At 48.6% G+C, this 23,489-nt stretch overlaps 1 protein-coding gene across 1 annotated transcript in view; it reads right to left on the minus strand.

The window, feature by feature from the left end:
* Window positions 1-23,489, minus strand: part of PARVA (parvin alpha) — a 139,868-nt gene that overhangs the window by 59,894 nt on the left and 56,485 nt on the right. The window contains exon 2 of the mRNA XM_088478835.1: window positions 1,699-1,788. Coding sequence (XP_088334961.1) covers window positions 1,699-1,788 — 90 coding nt within the window. The remainder of the gene's footprint in view (window positions 1-1,698; window positions 1,789-23,489) is intronic.

The following is a 23,489-nucleotide window of genomic DNA, read 5'->3' on the forward strand; positions in this document are numbered from 1 at the left end:
GGGACTATAGCTTACCGAGCACGGTGTCCTCTGGGTACGCACTGCGTTGACGGGACTATAGCTTACCGAGCATGGTGTCCTCCGGGTACGCACTGCGCTGACGGGACTATAGCTTACCGAGCGTGGTGTCCACTGGGTACACACTGCGCTGATGGGACAATAGCTTACCGAGCACGGTGTCCTCCGGGTACGCACTGCGCTGACGGGACTATAGCTTACCGAGCACGGTGTCCTCCGGGTACGCACTGCGCTGACGGGACTATAGCTTACCGAGCACGGTGTCCTCTGGGTACGCACTGCGCTGACGGGACTATAGCTTACCGAGCACGGTGTCCTCTGGGTACGCAATGCGCTTACGGGACTATAGCTTACCGAGCACGGTGTCCTCCGGGTACGCACTGCGCTGACGGGACTATAGCTTACCGAGCGTGGTGTCCTCTGGGTACGCACTGCGCTGACGGGACTATAGCTTACCGAGCGTGGTGTCCTCTGGGTACACAATGCGCTGACGGGACTATAGCTTACCGAGCGTGGTGTCGTCTGGGTACGCAATGCGCTGACGGGACTATAGCTTACCGAGCGTGGTGTCCTCTGGGTACGCACTGCGCTGACGGGACTATAGCTTACCGAGCGTGGTGTCCTCTGGGTACGCACTGCGCTGACGGGACTATAGCTTACCGAGCGTGGTGTCCTCTGGGTACGCACTGCGCTGACGGGACTATAGCTTACCGAGCGTGGTGTCCTCTGGGTACGCACTGCGCTGACGGGACTATAGCTTACCGAGCGTGGTGTCCTCTGGGTACGCACTGCGCTGACGGGACTATAGCTTACCGAGCACGGTGTCCTCTGGGTACGCACTGCGCTGACGGGACTATAGCTTACCGAGCACGGTGTCCTCTGGGTACGCACTGCGCTGACGGGACTATAGCTTACCGAGCACGGTGTCCTCTGGGTACACACTGCGCTGACGGGACTATAGCTTACCGAGCACGGTGTCCTCTGGGTACGCACTGCGCTGACGGGACTATAGCTTACCGAGCACGGTGTCCTCTGGGTACGCACTGCGCTGACGGGACTATAGCTTACCGAGCACGGTGTCCTCTGGGTACACACTGCGCTGACGGGACTATAGCTTACCGAGCACGGTGTCCTCTGGGTACGCACTGCGCTGACGGGACTATAGCTTACCGAGCACGGTGTCCTCTGGGTACGCACTGCGCTGACGGGACTATAGCTTACCGAGCGTGGTGTCCTCTGGGTACGCACTGCGCTGACAGGACTATAGCTTACCGAGCGTGGTGTCCTCTGAGTACACACTGCGCTGACGGGACTATAGCTTACCGAGCATGGTGTCCTCTGGGTACGCAATGCGCTGATGGGACTATAGCTTACCGAGCGTGGTGTCCTCTGGGTACGCACTGCGCTGACGGGACTATAGCTTACCGAGCGTGGTGTCCTCTGGGTACGCAATGCGCTGACGGGACTATAGCTTACCGAGAGTGGTGTCCTCTGGGTACACACTGCGCTGACGGGACTATAGCTTACCGAGCGTGGTGTCCTCTGGGTACGCAATGCGCTGATGGGACTATAGCTTACCGAGCGTGGTGTCCTCTGGGTACGCAATGTGCTGATGGGACTATAGCTTACCGAGCGTGGTGTCCTCTGGGTACGCAATGCGCTGATGGGACTATAGCTTACCGAGCATGGTGTCCTCTGGGTCCAATTCAAAAGGAATCGGATTAAGTGGTAGATTGATCGCATTGATTCCTTCCTCTTGGAGATCTGACACTACAAAACAGAAGCATTAATAATGGTTAATACTTGTACAGCATGGATGGTATAGTACACTGTGACATGTGAGCCAGCACACAGAGGAGGCTCAGCCATTGTGCTGCCATTGTTGTGCTAGAGACCAGACTACTATTCATGAGAGGCTCCAGTTTACACGCATATATTTATTATTAACTGTGTTTATCCCAAAGAGCCTAACTGACGGCATCGGGTAAGAGTTATACCGGGGTCACTGACGGCATCGGGTAAGAGTTATACCGGGGTCACTGACGGCATCGGGTAAGAGTTATACCGGGGTCACTGACGGCATCGGGTAAGAGTTATACCGGGGTCACTGACGGCATCGGGTAAGAGTTATACCGGGGTCACTGACGGCATCGGGTAAGAGTTATACCGGGGTCACTGACGGCATCGGGTAAGAGTTATACAGGGGGCACTGAAGGCATCGGGAAAGAGTTATACAGGGGACACTGAAGGCATCGGGTAAGAGTTATACCGGGGACACTGACTGCATCGGGTAAGAGTTATACCGGGGACACTGAAGGCATCGGGTAAGAGTTATACAGGGGACACTGAAGGCATCGGGTAAGAGTTATACAGGGGACACTGAAGGCATTGGGTAAGAGTTATACCGGGGTCACTGACAGCATCGGGTAAGAGTTATACAGGGGACACTGAAGGCATCGGGTAAGAGTTATACCGGGGACACTGAAGGCATCGGGTAAGAGTTATACCGGGGACACTGAAGACATCGGGAAGAGTTATACCGGGGACACTGAAGGCATCTAGTAAGAGTTATACCGGGGACACTGAAGGCATCGAGTAAGAGTTATACCGGGGACACTGAAGGCATCGAGTAAGAGTTATACCGGGGACACTGAAGGCATCGGGTAAGAGTTATACCGGGGACACTGACGGCATCGGGAAAGAGTTATACCGGGGTCACTGACGGCATCGGGTAAGAGTTATACCGGGGTCACTGACGGCATCGGGTAAGAGTTATACCGGGGTCACTGACGGCATCGGGTAAGAGTTATACCGGGGTCACTGACGGCATCGGGTAAGAGTTATACCGGGGTCACTGACGGCATCGGGTAAGAGTTATACCGGGGTCACTGACGGCATCGGGTAAGAGTTATACCGGGGTCACTGACGGCATCGGGTAAGAGTTATACCGGGGTCACTGACGGCATCGGGTAAGAGTTATACCGGGGTCACTGACGGCATCGGGTAAGAGTTATACCGGGGTCACTGACGGCATCGGGTAAGAGTTATACCGGGGTCACTGACGGCATCGGGTAAGAGTTATACCGGGGACACTGAAGGCATCGAGTAAGAGTTATACCGGGGTCACTGACAGCATCGGTTAAGAGTTATACAGGGGACACTGAAGGCATCGGGTAAGAGTTATACAGGGGACACTGAAGGCATCGGGTAAGAGTTATACCGGGGACACTGACTGCATCGGGTAAGAGTTATACAGGGGACACTGAAGGCATCGGGTAAGAGTTATACAGGGGACACTGAAGGCATTGGGTAAGAGTTATACCGGGGACACTGAAGGCATCGAGTAAGAGTTATACCGGGGTCACTGACAGCATCGGGTAAGAGTTATACAGGGGACACTGAAGGCATCGGGTAAGAGTTATACAGGGGACACTGAAGGCATCGGGTAAGAGTTATACCGGGGACACTGAAGGCATCGAGTAAGAGTTATACCGAGGACACTGAAGGCATCGGGTAAGAGTTATACCGGGGTCACTGACAGCATCGGGTAAGAGTTATACAGGGGACACTGAAGGCATCGGGTAAGAGTTATACCGGGGACACTGAAGGCATCGAGTAAGAGTTATACCGAGGACACTGAAGGCATCGGGTAAGAGTTATACCGGGGTCACTGACAGCATCGGGTAAGAGTTATACAGGGAACACTGAAGGCATCGGGTAAGAGTTATACCGGGGACACTGAAGGCATCGGGTAAGAGTTATACAGGGGACACTGAAGGCATCGGGTAAGAGTTATACCGGGGACACTGAAGGCATCGAGTAAGTTATACTGAGGACACTGAAGGCATCGGGTAAGAGTTATACCGGGGTCACTGACAGCATCGGGTAAGAGTTATACAGGGGACACTGAAGGCATCGGGTAAGAGTTATACCGGGGTCACTGATGGCATCGGGTAAGAGTTATACCGGGGTCACTGACAGCATCGGGTAAGAGTTATACCGGGGACACTGAAGGCATCGGGTAAGAGTTATACCGGGGTCACTGACAGCATCGGGTAAGAGTTATACAGGGGACACTGAAGGCATCGGGTAAGAGTTATACCGGGGTCACTGACGGCATCGGGTAAGAGTTATACCGAGGACACTGACGGCATCGGGTAAGAGTTAAATAGGGGTCACTGACTGCATCGGGTAAGAGTTAAATAGGGGTGTGTCCACCAGCTCTCCTTCTGTGGGAGAAATGTTCTCATTTTACCTGGTGGCTCCTTTTGGAAACTGGCAACACAGGGGGCAATCATGAGGTAAGAGAAAAGGTCTCAGGCCAACAACAGCTTCCCGATTGCCGCTAGAGGTGGGGCTTATAGAAGCAAGCTTTCTACAAACTACTCCCAGGAAGAAACCACACATCAGCCGCCCAATGTCACCCCGGGACAGGATTTATCAACGCGTCTGATAATGATACCAGGCCGGGGTCACAGCATGGACAGGTCCCTCCATAATACACAGACGTTATATTTACTCCGCATTCTCCATCCTGCGTCTGCTCCCACACAGAACAGGAGACATTCTTATTTAATTGAAAGTATTTTCAGGAAATTATTCTGTACATAACATCTTTCCCGTCCCATTATCTGCGGATTCCCTGCCAAGTAAATATGGAAACTGCTGTACAAATCTCTGTCTGCTTTCCCAGCACTGAGCGACACTACAATACGCCCCCAGTATGTGGGACGGGGGCTCGCCATAACAAATAAACAGAACTCAGCGTGGAGCACAAGCTGATGTAATAATAGTTACACACACAGAACGTCCACTGATACCGGACTAAGGACCAGATCCTTCTCACCACGCTGACCTACAGCTCAGAACCAGGGGCCGTCTTAGGCCGAGTATGACAGAATTAGGGGGAATTACCAAACCGCAGAAGCACATTAGCTGGAATGGCTCTGTGATACGGCTGATGCTCTGTCAGATTGGACGGGAACGGTTAGTGAATCGCTACGCAGAGTCTCCTTAGAATATGCTCTTTTTTTCTATTTAATCCAGTGAAGGTGGAATGTCCTCCTAGGTAACCTGAGCGAGAGCTGGGGCCTGGTGGGGACAGGTGAGCCAGCCATCACTGCTGTGCTTTCTGGTGGCTGGCCCCACCTCCGGGACCAGCCACCTGTGGAATGTACCACGGGCCAGCTATCCGTGGCTTGCCACATCTCCTGTATCCCTTTCCAGGCAGCTCTGATAGATGGCTGCTGATGGGTCAGAGGGGCTCGGTGCCTGTGCAATGAATGATGATATGTATGGAGGAAGGGCGTCCATGTTTCTGCTAGCACTGGGCCAGCTGTCTGGGGACTTCTATGTACATGGGTATACAGTGAAGTGTAAGGAGACATCATTTCGGGATGAGAACTGTTAGTGAGGTGAAATGGTGGAAGGATTGCCGGAACGTCATGGGACAGGCATTTTGGCATGAACAGAGCTGGGGAACCAGGATCTTGCTTATGTATCACACTTTCTAAAGTGCAGAGACGCACAGTGCTGCCTGGGTAACGCTATGACAGCCAGCATCTGACAACCTACACAGGAGAGGCGGCCATTTTGTGAGCTGAACCAATACTAGTGAGAACACAGCCTATCACTGCCATAACCAATTACATGAGAGCAAACAGCAGCCATTCTGTGGGGCTAATCAATATTCACATCAGCAGGAGCAGTGACATCACCGCGGCACAATGACAGGTTGTGTCAGTACACAATATGGCTGCCTGCAGTAGGTGACCCGCACTTCCTCCCTACACTCATTCTCAGCTCACAGGTAGAAAATAAAGCACATTACAGTCAGCAGATACATCCGCTATTCCCCCTAAGCATCAGGTGCGTCACTGTGACCCTATACCTGTAGAGCAGAGCTTCAGGTGCAGGAAAGTACATAGGATCATTTTATGTTATGATGTGTGTTTATTTTTGTGGTAAAGTGTTATTACATCACCCAGTGATGTCATGCAGTAACACATGCTTCATAGTAACGTCACGCCCGCTGCATACTAACGTCACGCACGCTGCATAGTAACGTCACGCACGCTGCATACTAACGTCAGGCAGGCTGCATACTAACGTCAGGCAGGCTGCATACTAACGTCAGGCAGGCTGCATACTAACGTCAGGCAGGCTGCATACTAACGTCAGGCAGGCTGCATACTAACGTCAGGCAGGCTGCATACTAACGTCACGCCCGCTGCATACTAACGTCACGCCCGCTGCATACTAACGTCACGCCCGCTGCATACTAACGTCACGCCCGCTGCATACTAACGTCACGCCCGCTGCATACTAACGTCACGCCCGCTGCATACTAACGTCACGCCCGCTGCATACTAACGTCACGCCCGCTGCATACTAACGTCACGCCCGCTGCATACTAACGTCACGCCCGCTGCATACTAACGTCAGGCAGACTGCATACTAACGTCACGCCCGCTGCATACTAACGTCACGCCCGCTGCATACTAACGTCACGCCCGCTGCATACTAACGTCACGCCCGCTGCATACTAACGTCACGCCCGCTGCATACTAACGTCACGCCCGCTGCATACTAACGTCACGCCCGCTGCATACTAACGTCACGCCCGCTGTATACTAACGTCAGGCACGCTGCATAGTAACGTCACGCACGCTGCCAAGCAGTCTCCTATGCCAAAGGGGGGGATCGATCACGCCCCCATTAGCTGTGTGCCGGGCTGAGGGGCACACAACGCCCCCTCTCCAGCACCGCAAAAGTTTTTTTTTCCAAAGGGAGCGTGGCCGCGCCTCCCACAATTAGGCCATGCCCCCTACCCGCCCCCAGTCTGGCCCGACCCGTTGCAGCATGCAGAAGATGGTCGTTCAGTGTGTATGAACGACCATCATCTACAGATATATCGCTATAGTGTGTACCCACTTTTAGTGTTGTTTTCACTGCATAACTTCCCTTATAATGCAAAAATTTCACCTCTGTTTATTGTGTTGAATTCAGCATTACATTTCCTTTCTTTTGATATATGAATCATTGCACTGCGTGAAGTGTATCAGTTTTTATAAGCATTCGAAGTCGAAAAACATTAAAATTTCAAAAAGTGTCCGCAATTTTGGCCACTATGTGTGTATATACGTGTACATGGGTGAGTGTGTGTGTGTGTATACACATATATATATATATATATGTGTACGAGTGTATATATACAGTATATATGTATGTATACAGTATATGTGTACGTATGTATGTGTGTGTATATATATGTATGTGTGTATATGTATATATACAGTCAGGTGCATAAATATTGGGACATTGACAGAATTTTCATATTTTGGCCTCTATTCACCACCACAATGGCTTTGAAATGAAACAAACAAGATGTGCTTTACCTGCAGACTTTCAGATTTAATTTGAGGGTAATTACATCCAAATCAGGTGAACGGTGTAGGAATTACAACGCTTTCTATATGTGCCTCCCACTTTTTAAGGGGCCAAAAGTAATGGGACTATCAACTCAAAAGCTATTTCATGGACAGGTGTGGGCTATTCCCTCGTTATTTCATTATCAATTAAGCAGGTAAAAGGTCTGAAGTTGATTCTAGGTGTGACATTTGCATTTGGAATCAGTTGCTGTTGACTCTCAATATGAGATCCAAAGAGCTGTCACTATCAGTGAAGCCATCATTAGGCTGAAAAATCAAAACAAACCCATCAGAGAGATAGCAAAAACATTAGGTGTGGCCAAATCAACTGTTTGAAACATTCTTAAAAAGAAAGAACGCATCGGAGAGCTCAGCAACACCAAAAGACCCGGAAGACCACGGAAAACAACTGTGGTGGATGACAGAAGAATTATTGCCCTGGTGAAGAAAAACTCCTTCACAACAGTTGGCCAAATCAAGAACACTCTCCAGGAGGTAGGTGTATATGTGTCAAACGTCAACAATCAAGAGAAGACTTCACAAGAGTGAATATAGAGGGTTCACCACAAGATGTAAACCATTGGTGAACCACAAAAACAGGAAGACCAGATTAGAGTTTGCCAAACAACATCTAGAAAAGCCATTACAGTTCTGGAACAACATCCTATGGACAGATGAGACAAAGATCAACTTGTACCAGAGTGATGGGAAGAGAAGAGTATGGAGAAGGAAGGAAATGCTCATGATCCAAAACATACCACCTCATCAGTGAAGCATGGTGGTGGTAGTGTCATGGTGTGGGCATGTATGGCTGCCAATGGAACTGGTTCCCTTGTATTTATTGATGATGTGACTGCTGACAAAAGCAGCAGAATGAATTCTGAAGTGTTTCGGGCAATATTATATGCTCATATTCAGTCAAATGCTTCAGAACTCATTGGACGGCGCTTCACAGTGCAGATGGACAATGACCCGAAGCATACTGCAGAAGCAACCACATAGGTTTTTAAGGCTAAAAAGTGGAATGTTATGCAATGGCCAAGTCAATCCCCTGACCTGAATCCGATTGAGCATGCATTTCACTTGATGAAGACAAAACTGAAGGGAAAATGCCCCAAGAACAAGCAGGAACTGAAGACATTTGCAGTAGAGGCCTGGCAGAGCATCACCAGGGATGAAACCCAGCGTCTGGTGATGTATATGCGTTCCAGACTTCAGGCTGTAATTGCCTGCAAAGGATTTGCAACAAAGTATTAAAAAGTGAAAGTTAGATTTAGGATTGTTTAGTTTGTCCCATTACTTTTGGCCCCTTAAAAAGTGGGAGGCACATATAGAAACCGTTGTAATTCCTACACCGTTCACCTGATTTGGATGTAATTACCGTCAAATGAAATCTGAAAGTCTGCAGGTAAAGCACATCTTGTTTGTTTCATTTCAAAGCCATTGTGGTGGTGAATAGAGGCCAAAATATGAAAATTCTGTCAATGTCCCAATATTTATGCACCTGACTGTATGTATGCATGTGTGTGTATATATATATATATATATATATATATATATTTATTAGGGATGTGCAGGCTCGGATAGGTTCGAGTTTGCACGTGGAGTTCGGATTTTTCCCTCCAAAAAAACGGAACTCAGAACGAGGCAAAACGTCATCTTACATGGACGAACATCATCATTCCTGGACAAAAGACCAGGAATGATGATGTTCGTCCATGTAAGATGACGTTTTGCCTCGTTCTGAGTTCCGTTTTTTTGGAGGGAAAAATCCGAACTCCACGTGCAAACTCGAACCTATCCGAGCCTGCACATCCCTAATATTTATATATATGTACATGGGTGTGTATGAATATATGTGTGCGTGTGTGTGTATATATGTGTACATGGGTGTGTGGGTGTGTGCAAATATATATATACATAACCTGGACTTTCATCACTGAACTCCCTGTCTGGTGGCTGCATACACCTGGTGCCTCCCTTCCTACTATTTGTGCTGGCTCTGTGCTTTACATATAATCCTAATGCATACTTATCTGTGTTAATGTCAGTATACCTCTATGATAATGTACTTTTACCTTAGCTCTTTTTATAAGTCTTATATCATCTAGCTCCAACCACTGTATATTTTATTATTTAATTTCTGCCCCCACCAAATCTCCACTTTTATTCTACTCAATAATACAACTTTTACTGACACATTTCTCCCACATTGTACCTTACTTACATCTCTGGAAATCTACGCTCTCTCTTACATTCTTTCCACATTCCTACTTTCAACTTTTTCTTCCCCTAGTTACATCATCCTTACCATGACCATGTTCTCTTCAGCTCCCACCTTCACTCAGTGTCTACATAATCTTTTGTTCTGCCCCTTGCTTCCACCTTTATCCTTTCCCCCTTGTCTCCTCCACTTCCTCTTCCCCTTATCTCCTCTGTTTACCTTCCTCCCCATCTTCTCCCATTACTCCACTTTCATTCTTTTATACTCCACCGGGGTCCTTCTACCTCACTTCTAATCCCTCCTCCCACCCCCCTCTCCATGTCACTTCACCCCACATCATTAATTTCCCTTCCTGCCCCCCTTCTGCTGGCTCCCCTTCTAGCACTGGAGACCACACCATAGCTACACTCTATTCATCTCGGTCCCCCAAACTAATCTCACCTCCACGCTACAGCAACCCTGATAATCTCATTCAAATCTCTACAACAAACTCTGTCCCTCTATCCTGTGCCCTCTGGAATGCCAGGTCAGTCTGTAATAAACTGGTCCCAACCCATGACCTTTTCATCTCCAACTCCCTGAATCTCCTAGCCATTACTGAAACCTGGATTTTACCCTCTGACACCACTTCTCCTGCAGATCTCTCCTCTGGGGGCCTCAACTTTTCCCACACCCCACGACCTGGGGGTCGCCATGGTGGTGGTGTTGGGGTCCTTCTATCCCCTGGTTACTCATACCAACCCATTCCCTCTGAACCATCCCAAAAATTCTCTACATTTGAAGTCCATGCTATACGCCTCTTCCACCCAGTACACCACCGAGTAGCTGTCATTTACCGTCCTCCTGGCCCTCCCACCAAGTTCCTTGGCAACTTTGCTTCCTGGCTCCCTCACTTTCTCTCCTCACACCTTCCGTCCATTATCCTAGGTGACTTCAATATTCCAATTGATATCACCACAGATTCCTCTGCCTCCAAAATCCTCACCCTCACATCTTCACTTGGTCTCTCCCAATGGACCTCCTCACCCTCCCATGTGATTGGCCATTTGATTGATCTGGTCTTCACTCACCGATGTGATATTTCTGATCACTCCAATTCCCCTTTCCCACTTTCTGACCATCACCTTCTCTCTTTTAACCTGTCCCTCTCTCCTTCCCCTCCTCTACCTCCAAAAGCCACCATCACTAAGCGTCACATTGACGCTATCAATATCAACACAGTTTCCTTTTCTTCCCTGCTTGACTCGCTTCTCTCCCCTATCCTCTCTCTCTCCTGCCCTGATCAAGCCACTTCCCTATACAACGACTCCCTTACTTCTGCTCTGGATTCTGTTGCTCCGGCGATCACTACTCACACTCGCAGATCTACTCCCCAACCCCGGCATTCAAAATGCACCAGATACCTGCAAAATGATCACGAACCGCCGAGCGATAGTGGAGAAGATCACGCTCTAAGGCAGATTTTCTCCATTTCAAATTTATGCTCTCATCATATAGTGCTGCGCTCTCCTTCTCTAAACAGTCATACTTCAAGAACCTCATCTCCCCTCAGTCCTCTAATCCCCAGCATCTCTTCACCACTTTCAACTCCCTCCTTCCCCCACCCCCTCCTCGTCTCCCCTCCTTGCTCTCTGCCCTTGACTTTGCTACCTACTTTACATCTAAAATTGATTCCATACGTCAGGACATCATATCTAACCAGTCCCCCAGCTCTCCACCTCCTGCTTTCCGAGATCACCCCTCCCCATCAACTTTACCAACTCTAACATCCTTCTCCCCTGTATCTGGAGAGGAATTCCCCCCTTCCACCTCCCCTCTTGATCCTATCCCCTCCCGCCTCCTCCGCTTCCTCTCTCTTTCTGCCTGCTCCCATCTTGCCCACCTCATTAACCTCTCCCTCTCATCAGGCACTGTTCCTTCTGCATTCAAGCATGCCGTTGTCTTCCCCATTCTTAAAAAACGTACCCTTGATCCTAACCTTCTTTCTAACTACCGACCCATCTCTCTCCTCCCTTTTGCCTCTAAACTCCTTGAGCGGATTGTCTACAAACGCCTTACCACTTTTCTTTCCTCCCACTCCCTCCTTGACCCTTTTCAGTCCGGCTTCCGTTCTCTCCACTCCACTGCCCTCACGAAAGTCAGCAACAACCTCCTTGCTGCCAAATCCAAAGGCCACTACTCTCTTCTCATTCTCCTTGATCTCTCTCTGCTGCTTTTGACACTGTAGACCACCCTCTCCTGCTGAATATCCTTCACTCCCTTGGTCTACCCGACACTGCCCTCTCCTGGCTGTCATCCTACCTCTCTGACGGATCTTTCTCAGTTTCCTCTCATGACTCCTCTCCCCCCCCCCCACAGCCTCTTACAGTAGGTGTTCCCCAAGGTTCTGTTCTTGGACCACTCCTATTCTCCCTCTACACTTCCTCTCTAGGTGAACTCATCAGCTTTTTTGACCACCATTATCATCTCTATGCTGATGATACTCAAATCTACCTTTCCTCCCCTGATCTCTCCCCCTCTCTTCTGACTCGTATCTCCAACTATCTCTCTGCTATCTCTTCCTGGATTTCCCAGCGATTTCTTAAACTTAATATGTCTAAGACAGAGCTGATCGTCTTCCCACCCTCCCACATAACCTCTCTTCCCACTATTTCTTTATCAATTGATGGAATAACTATCTCATCTAGTCCCAAGGTGCGTTGTCTTGGAGTTATCCTGGACTAATCTCTCTCCTTCAAACCACATATCCAGAACCTTTCATAGTCCTGTCTTTTCCATCTCAAAATATTTCTAAGATCAGACCCCATCTCACCCAGGATGCTAATAAAACCCTCATACACTCACTAGTCATCTCCAGATTGGACTACTGTAACCTCCTCCTATCTGGCCTACCCAAATCCCATCTCTCTCCTCTCCAGTCTATCCTTAATGCTGCTGCACGGCTTATCTTCCTCTCCAAACGCTCTACATCTGCCTCCCCTCTCCTACAAGCCCTCCACCTTCCTACTGTACAACATTGTCTCCTTACACTCCCATCCTTACTCCCTACTGTACGACATTGGCTCCTTACACTCCCATCCTTATTCCCTACTGTACGACCTTGGCCCCATACAGTCCCATCCTTGCTCCCTACTGAACAACATTGGCTCCATACACTCCCAGCCTTACCCCCTACTGTATGACATTGGCTCCATTACAGTCCCCTCCCTACTGCACAACATTGGCTCCATACAGCCCCAGCTTTAGTCCCTACTGTACAACATTGGCTCTTTACACTCCCATCCTTACTCCCTACTGTACGACATTGGCTCCTTACACTCCCATCCTTACTCCCTACTGTACGACATTGGCCCCATGCAGTCCCATCCTTGCTCCCTACTGAACAACATAGGCTTCATACTCTCCCAGCCTTACCCCCTACTGTACGACATTGGCTCCATTACAGTCCCCTCCTTACCGCCTACTGTACGACATTGGCTCCATTACAGTCCCCTCCTTACCGCCTACTGTACGACATTGGCTCCATTACAGTCCCCTCCTTACCGCCTACTGTACGACATTGGCTCCATTACAGTCCCCTCCTTACCGCCTACTGTACGACATTGGCTCCATTACAGTCCCCTCCCTACTGAACAACATTGGCTCCATACAGCCCCAGCTTTAGTCCCTACTGTACAACATTGGCTTCATACAGTCCCATTCTTACTCCCTACTGCCAAAAGAGACAGACTAAGAAAAAAGCAGCGACACTAAGCACACAAGTCTCTCTGTAATTTTCGTCAAATAACCCCAGATATGCTGAACATCTGTACTAAATGTTTTACTAAGTCTGAGCACGGAGATAACATGCATGCATTGGGCTAAGTAACCCTAAATGTCCTGAAGCATCGTATATCTGCGCTACCACCCAGGCCGATGGGGCTGGAGGGATGCGCACTACGTGTATAGTACTGATCACGCAATGTCACCTTTCTTCTTGTGTGTTTGGCGGATCAGATGGAGAAACGCTGTCTGTCTACATCACATGATCATTGGCAGAACCGGAATCTTTTCCCACATACCGCAACGTCCGTTACACTTATCTCTGTGCGCGGTTACTACGAATAATTACAATAACAGAGGTAAAGGAGATTGTCGCCTACAGCCACAACTTTACAGCATCTGGTGGGAGATTGTTGGGCAACATCTAGACCTTGCGTTAAATGAATGTTTATTCTCCATCTTCCCTTCCCGAATAACTCGGTACAGGTGTATCACAGTGCATTATGGGAATCTATTTCCCATTGCCTGCCATTTATTGCCTCTGTACTGATATAATAGCCCCTGCCCTCCGCACACAGCCACAAAACCAACGTCCTCCTACCTTTAGAACACAGAGCACCACAACCCATTGTATATAGCCCCAGCCACTGGCATCTTTACCCACGGACAGCAATCTGCTGGGAGATTGTACAGATCTTCAGTGAGAGGCCACCGGGAGAACGCTGCAGTCACACACGCCGAGCCCCAGCTCCTGTGCCAGTATAGTGCATCACACACCGAGCCCCAGCTCCTGTGCCAGTATAGTGCATCACACACCGAGCCCCAGCTCCTGTGCCGGTATAGTGCATCACACACCGAGCCCCAGCTCCTGTGCCAGTATAGTGCATCACACACCGAGCCCCAGCTCCTGTGCCGGCATAGTGCATCACACACCGAGCACTGACAGGCTGCTGCCTCTATAATCTAATATGGAACCACAGGAGACCTACGGACAATCAGCACAGCAACGTACCAGGGCCCAGGGTTAATATGTACTGATCACGTCACAGGTTATATTCCTACTGCTGCAGCGGTCAGTCCGAGGACGAGCGAGGAAAGCCATCCAGCATACAGATCAATAATTTCTGATAAATGTGCGCGGTGATTATACAGTCATATTCCACAGGGACGATATCACACCTGATTATACAGTCATATTCCGCAGACACGATATCACAGATGATTATAAAGTAATATTCCGCAGGCACAATATCACACCTGATTATACAGTCGTATTCCGCAGGCACGATATCACACCTGATTATACAGTCATATTCCGCAGGCACGATATCACACCTGATTATACAGTCATATTCCGCAGGCACGATATCACCCCTGATTATACAGTCATATTCCGCAGGCACGATATCACACCTGATTATAAAGTCATATTCCGCAGGCACAATATCACACCTGATTATACAGTAATATTCCGCAGGCACAATATCAAACCTGATTATACAGTCATATTCCGCAGGCACGATATCACCCCTGATTATACAGTCATATTCCGCAGGCACGATATCACCCCTGATTATACAGTCATATTCTGCAGGCACGATATCAAACCTGATTATACAGTCATATTCCGCAGGCACGATATCACACCTGATCATACAGTCATATTCCGCAGGCACGATATCACCCCTGATTATACAGTCATATTCCGCAGGCACGATATCACACCTGATTATACAGTCATATTCCACAGGCACAAAATCACACCTGATTATACAGTCATGATATCACACCTGATTATACAGTCATGATATCACACCTGATTATACAGTCATGATATCACACCTGATTATACAGTCATGATATCACACCTGATTATACAGTCATGATATCACACCTGATTATACAGTCATGATATCACACCTGATTATACAGTCGTAGTCCGCAGGCACGATATCACCCCTGATTATACAGTCATATTCCGCAGGCACGATATCACACCTGATCATACAGTCATATTCCGCAGGCACGATATCACCCCTGATTATACAGTCATATTCCGCAGGCACGATATCACACCTGATTATACAGTCATATTCCACAGGCACAAAATCACACCTGATTATACAGTCATGATATCACACCTGATTATACAGTCATGATATCACACCTGATTATACAGTCATGATATCACACCTGATTATACAGTCATGATATCACACCTGATTATACAGTCATGATATCACACCTGATTATACAGTCGTAGTCCGCAGGCACGATATCACCCCTGATTATACAGTCATATTCCGCAGGCACGATATCACACCTGATTATACAGTTATATTCCGCAGGCACGATATCACCCCTGATTATACAGTCATATTCCGCAGGCACGATATCACCCCTGATTATACAGTCATATTCCGCGGGCGCGATATCACCCCTGATTATACAGTCATATTCCGCAGGCACGATATCACCCCTGATTATACAGTCATATTCCGCGGGCGCGATATCACCCCTGATTATACAGTCATATTCCGCAGGCACGATATCACCCCTGATTATACAGTCATATTCCGCGGGCGCGATATCACCCCTGATTATACAGTCATATTCCGCGGGCGCAATATCACACCTGATTATACTGCCCTACAGGGAAAATTGCACCTTCTACGGTCGCTGTATGACTGAGCCGCGTACATCATCTCTAGACGGCATATACAGTGCAGTCCCTGGCAATAGGGACCCAGCGAAGCCTTTGCAGAGTCTGTGGTGACAGTAAATGAAATATGTCGGCAGCAATTAGTAACATTATTAAATGGAACCCTTAGTAAAGTAATACCTGAAGCCTCCATTACTCAGACATGAAGCCATACCTACAACTATCCTTATTTCGGAGGGAGAGTGCTGGTTTGATTTGAGACCATTGTCCCATTTCTGTCCACCACAACATGGACACCCCACCACTGTGACATCACCCTGTACAGATTCCTGCCTCTGATATTTAGGGAGGTATATTTTAAGCACTTCCCACATCTGATACAGGTCACAAAGCTGAGAGTGAGTTACTGGGACATCACTAAATCTATGTATGATCCACCAACTGAACTTCTGCAAAGCCGTCAGTCAGTCACTGCTAGTTCAGGTAGGGAAACATCTCACTCCTATCATGGGGACCTGCTGCAGAGGACTGAATACCTGCATGGTGTATATTTAGTTACATATAAACACTCAGGTTACATTAATGTCTATTAGTTGATATGATATATAATAATACCATATGGCTGTTTAGATGAAGTCTACACATGAGGAGAAACCATCTGAGAACGACACCTACAGAATGCAGGACAACGTACCAACAGTGATATAACAACTCAACCATAATATAATCCTGACAGATGCATTTATCAGGGGAACTAAATATTATGTCCAGCGTCAGCTCCAGGAACAAACAGACCTAATAAAAAGACAACAAGGTACAATACATGCTTAAAAGGTTTTGGTCTACAAAGGAGAAAATGCAATTACTGCCTGTAATCTCCATCAGTGTCATCTGTTATTATATTAGGTCTCCTATGAAACGAGCCAGACGCCCGGCTCCCGGGATACCAGCTGGTTTGAAGTACAGGAGCAGCTATTGGAGAGGTTTATTCTACACATCATGAGAAATGTTCTGTACACAAGTCCCTCACCCCCCATCATATGAAGTCTGGGTCACAGGCCGAGAAAACCACAACAAAATGGCCACGTTACTGAAGTAGAAACCTCACAATCAGATGACGGCATTAATACCCCCCAAAATGTAGTAGTTTGTAGCAATCCTGACACGTTTTGCTTCCATTCTGTGAAGCTTTATCAAAGAGTGTAGTAAGGTAGGGCACGGTCTCTCCCCTTATACCAGCCCTCCTTATTCCTGATTTCATTAATCACTTATTAGTCTCCACATGATTCTACAGGTGTCTTAATCACACATCCCTTACATGCTTAAACCGAAATAAACAATTCTTAAGCTGCATACACACACAACGATTTTGTTACCAACGATTTTCTGAACGATTTTCTGTCAGATTATCTGTCAGATTTTTTAAAGTGTAATGAACGATTTTTATGAACTACAAACGATTTTTGCATATTCCCTTAATGAAAATCGTTGAGTTGACAAGTCTGACTGAACTACAAACGTGAACGCGCATGAATGATAATCGTTCATCATTTGACTCAGAAAGTGAACGATTTTTTCAAACGATTATCGTTAAACTATATCGTTTAACGATAATCGGTCAAAAAATCGTTGTGTGTGTATGCAGCTTTACACATATATAAAATGATACCATATTGTATGCTATATGTGTGTATAGCCTAAAAAATACTCATTATCTTAATAATAATACCAATAATAATAAAAAAGGAAAAATAGCCGGTCTGGATCAGCCCCCCCCCTCCCCCCTCCCCCCCGGCGAGGGATTAAATGGACTTTAGGCAGATCTCCACCTTACGGTCCGTAGCATCCTTCAAGGAGGACATGGACAATGTGGCACTTCGGATCAGGCGTATCACATGAGAATCCACCTGAGGAGGGGATTCCCACTTAGAAAAATAATTGTCCGCAAACGGGTAAGCCACCGCTATGCGTCTTTGAGGCTGATACAGTTTACCAGGGTGTTTCCACGCCTCCTCTAAATGGTCTACTAACTGACCCGAAAGAGGAAACACTGTGGCGTCACCCTTAATATCCTTCAAAAAGGCATATTTGGACTTGGACACCGGAGGATCATCATCCTCAATAACTAAAGCTGTGCGGACTGCCCGAATAAGGCCAGGAATATAAACCTTAGACTTAGCGTCCGACTCTTTAGTACGGAGAGGTTCTTGGTCAGAAAGATCCAGAATCTCCCCATCATCGGTCGTCACGTCATCATCATCCTCATAAGGAGCGGACAGAGACGCCACCGGCCGCTTGTGAGGCCGCAACACAGACTCCCCTTGTAACACGTCCGACAAATGCTGTACAGAACTGTCAGAGTTCAGCCGGGGATCGGCCGTCCTTTACCATCCCGCCGGCTTCCTCTGACTTCCCGGGCAATCGGGCGGCTGGCGCGGCGACGTGGGAGGAGCTGAGCATTCACCCTGTAGCTGTGGTGTCAGGCGACCCGGTGAGCGGGGATCGCAGTTTCCATCATGGGCGCCGCCATGACACTTTCCCTATGTCAGTACTTCCTTCCCTGAGTGGCCCGGCTGGTCAGCTGACGCTGTGGGCCTATCAGCAGGCTTCCAGGGGTATATATCCGGCTCCTGTGCTCCAGGTATTTGCCTGAACAATCATTGTCGCCGCTAGTGTAACTAGAGGAGTCTCGTTCCAGGTTCCCGTGCTTCCAGTGTTTTTCGTCCAGAGCTTCTAAGCTATCTCATCACAGTGCCTCTACTATCAACAGCCTGTGTGAAAGCTAACCTCCATCTCTCCACAGTGCCTTTACTATCAGCAGCCTGTGTGAAAGCTAACCTCCATCTCTCCACAGTGCCTTTACTAATCAACAGCCTGTGTGCAAGTTAACCCTTCATCTCATCACAGTGCTTTTACCATCACAGCCTGTGTGCAAGTTAACCCTTCATCTCACCACAGTGCTTTTACCATCACAGCCTGTGTGCAGGTTAACCCTTCGTCTCATCGCAGAGCTTTTACCATCACAGCCTGTTTGCAAGTTAACCCTTCATCTCATCACAGTGCTTTCACCATCACAGCCTGTGTGCAGGTTAACCCTTCGTCTCATTGCACCCTAGTGCATGATCTCCGGCCGGCAATCTGGTATATACTTCGTGGGATATCCAGCTGTTACCTCAGCCTACCAATAAATCTCCAAACCTCTCTAGCCAGCACCTCAAGTGCCTTTCTCCAGCCAGGAGTTCTATCCCACTCCCCACGTGCCTATTCCAGGCATTACCCTTGGGCCATGGGTGTTTTTGATTCTCTTTTCCCTGCAGGCCTTGGTCACCAAGTCAAAGGACCGCGACCTGCTTACAGGGAGCAGCACAAGCCCATATCCCGCTTGGAGGGGTCACTGGCGAACACCTCCTTGTGAGTTAGACTCCGCACCATTGACTAGGTCTAGCCAACGACCAAGACTTGTGGATGCGGAGATCATACGTCCAGGCCCCTCACCTTCGCCTTCTCCCGCAGCCTCAGACCTCGGCTTTCAAAAACCCGCCTCCCAGCGTGACAAGAACTTGTCAGTGAATTAACCCACGAAGGCTCCTGAGAGACCTGGGGAGGGAAATAGGGAGACTGTGGGGTACCATCAGTTGTCTCGGGAACCCCTGCATGGGTGACAACACCGCTAACTGCTGGGACAATCCCATCTGAGAGAACGCAGGTTGCGGAGCTAACTGGCCCACTAGTGTTGTAAGAGCTTTAGCGAAACAAGCCCAGGGCGGTTCCTGTACCGGCGCCGTGACAGTAATTGGTCGCGCCAATAAAAAACACTGCCGACATAGCCCCTCCGCGTTACCCTCCCCCTCCGCTATTGGTACCTTGCACGTAGTACACAGAAGCTGGAGAGGAAATTCACTCTCACACATGATGGTAAGTATGTGACCCCTCTCACTAATACTCGTTAGTATAGTGGGAGAACCACCCTGCAATCACCGCACCGCAAGGGCTTTAGCAGAAGAGCAGGGACAGTGAAATGGCTGACAGTAGAAAGTGAAAGTACAGGCAGCAGACGCTAGCAGCAGTCACATACAATGCAAAGAAATTAATCCCTGCACTATCAGCGCTGATCCTCAACTACGCAGACACAGGGCCTGGTAGGACACAGCGCTGCATACACAGACCTGTTTCAATGGAGGAGAGGTATGCAGGGGAACCCAGACCGCAATGCCACCGATCAGCAGCTTCCACAATATTTCTGCAAAGATGGCCACCGAGGAGCAGAGAGGAGGCTGGCCTGGGGGAGGAGCGCTGCCACAGGGCCAATCGGCAGGTGCAGAGAGGGCTGTGTGCAGCGGGGGAGGCGCCGGCTGTGTAGAGGGAAGGCGCGCTCCCCTGACATGCAATTAACGCCTGGGACGCCACAGCGCTACCACTCAGCTGCGGTCCGCTGTCCCAGGGGGGTAGTGAAAGCGCAGGTTGGTTACCTGGCTCGACGCTGTAGCCAGTCCCCAGGGAGCCCCCTGTCTGGGGACTCTGGACCATGTGGTCAGCGGGGACCAACCGCGGGACCCCGCTGCTTACCTGCTGCCCCCTTGAATCCGGCCATGGTCCAAAACATCTGGGGTCACCGCTAGCTGTGACCTCAGATGCTTACCAGCATCCCCGGATCAGTACCGGCGTTCTGGTACCGGCGGGGGTGTAGGGAAGACAGCATGGACGTCAGTAGTGACTGTCCATGCTGTACTTCCAGATGGGCAGCCACAGCTGCCTTGAAGAAAACTTCAGGGGCTATCCTTAGCCCCCCTCTAAACAGGTGCTCCGACTCCGAGCCGGGCACCAACGAAACTGGGATGCCTTGGCTCGGGGGCGGGGTATAGGAGGGGGACCCTAGTGCATCCTGGGAGGCTGAAAACTTAACTCTATGGTGCCCGATGCCTGACGTCATCACCTATACCCCAAGGTATCCTGTGGATACCCTATGGACCCTGATGCAGAAAAAGTATTAAAACAGATGTAAACAAACATATTGATTTTTTGTCTTTAGGATAACACAACTGACACATTTTCTGTTCATAGCCGACTCAATTCACTAGCGACTGATCAATAACTTCTCAATGGTGGCTTGAAGGAGGAGAGCGCTAACAGTTCACCTGTGACGGTGTTAGTAATGAGTACGCCTAGAGCCAGCTAGCAGATCTGGAAAACATGAACGACTAGGGGCCCTGAGGGCCAAGTGTATGAAACCCTCACCTAGAGAAATGTACAAAGAGTGCAGAGAAAGAATGGAGGACTTGGAGCTGTTCAGCAATGGCAGGGAACCGGAGGACCTGAGGGCTGAGAGACCAAGATCAGGAGAGGACCTAGAACACCTTAGAACGCCAGTGTCTACATAGGCAGAACAGGAGGACTTTGTGCTGTGCAGCAATGGCAGGAAACCGGAGGACCATAGAGCATAGAGTCCCCTGTACTGCTATACATTATTATGTGCACGTCATATGGTGAATGAGGCAGAGACGGTGTCCAGCATAGAGTCCCCTGTACTGCTATACATTATTATGTGCACGTCATATGGTGAATGAGGAAGAGACGGTGTCCAGCATAGAGTCCCCTTTACTGCTATACATTATTATGTGCACGTCAGATGGGGAATGAGGAAGAGACTGTGTCCAGCATAGAGTCCCCTGTACTGCTATACATTATTATGGGCACGACGTATGGTGAATGAGGAACAGAAGGTGTCCAGCATAGAGTCCCCTGTACTGCTATACATTATTATGTGCACGTCATATGGTGAATGAGGAAGAGACGGTGTCCAGCATAGAGTCCCCTGTACTGCTATACATTATTATGGGCACGACGTATGGTGAATGAGGAACAGAAGGTGTCCAGCATAGAGTCCCCTGTACTGCTATACATTATTATGTGCACATCATATGGGGAATGAGGAAGAGACGGTGTCCAGCATAGAGTCCCCTGTACTGCTATACATTATTATGTGCACATCATATGGTGAATGAGGAAGACACGGTGTCCAGCATAGAGTCCCCTGTACTGCTATACATTATTATGTGCACATCATATGGTGAATGAGGAAGAGACGGTGTCCAGCATAGAGTCCCCTGTACTGCTATACATTATTATGCGCACGTCATATGGTGAATGAGGAAGAGACGGTGTCCAGCATAGAGTCCCCTGTACTGCTATACATTATTATGTGCACATCATATGGTGAATGAGGAAGAGACGGTGTCCAGCATAGAGTCCCCTGTACTGCTATACATTATTATGTGCACGTCATATGGTGAATGAGGAAGAGACGGTGTCCAGCATAGAGTCCCCTGTACTGCTATACATTATTATGTGCACATCATATGGTGAATGAGGAAGAGACGGTGTCCAGCATAGAGTCCCCTGTACTGCTATACATTATTATGTGCACATCATATGGTGAATGAGGAAGACACGGTGTCCAGCATAGAGTCCCCTGTACTGCTATACATTATTATGCGCACGTCATATAGTGAATGAGGAAGAGATGGTGTCCAGCATAGCGTCCCCTGTACCACTATACATTATTGTGTGCACGTCATATAGTGAATGAAGAAGAGACTGTGTCCAGCATAGAGGACCTTATTCAGAGTCGGTCGCGAGCGCTGAGAGCTCGCAACAGATTCGATGTTGGTCCACAGGGCATGCGCACGACAGAGACTCCTCCGTCGTGCGCATGCGTGAGCCCCCGCTAACGACGGATCACCCGTCGTTAGCGGGCTCGAAGCAGACGGAAGAGACGGTGTCCAGCATAGAGTCCCCTGTACTGCTATACATTATTATGTGCACGTCATATGGTGAATGAGGAACAGAAGGTGTCCAGCATAGAGTCCCCTGTACTGCTATACATTATTATGTGAATAATGAGGAAAAGACGTATTCTGCACAAGGGTCCAGCATATGAGTTATATAAATGTCACATTAATGGACCTGTATCCATAGTGGATGCGGATGTATGTGAGCAGGATAATTCTCTATTTCATTTTTTAAGCTTCTACTTTTGTGGTTTTGCGACGAGACTGCCAAGATCCACAGAACAAGCCTCAGGTTTTACAGTAAAGTTCGGCTTTAAAAAAAAATATTATGTGATATAACCAAATATATTCCACCCGACACAACGTGGACCTTATAACTTCCTTAATTATCCCAAACTCAGTGAAACTCACATGAATGACGGTACACAATGCGTCTGCCAAGGAGCCAGCTGGAAAAGTACTTGTACTAAAATCCGAGACCATCCAAGTACAGGAATAAAGCTTTTCCATCTGACTGAACCCTCCTCACTCAGCACATTTACACCACAAGGCCTTGTCCCTCGCACACCATCCCGAATATTCCTGCTTCCCCCCTCACCATCTGT

The sequence above is a fragment of the Taudactylus pleione genome, unplaced genomic scaffold (genome assembly GCF_031769625.1).
Source record: "Taudactylus pleione unplaced genomic scaffold, aTauple2 ptg000221l, whole genome shotgun sequence".
In the NCBI taxonomy this organism is placed as follows: Eukaryota; Metazoa; Chordata; class Amphibia; order Anura; family Myobatrachidae; genus Taudactylus; species Taudactylus pleione.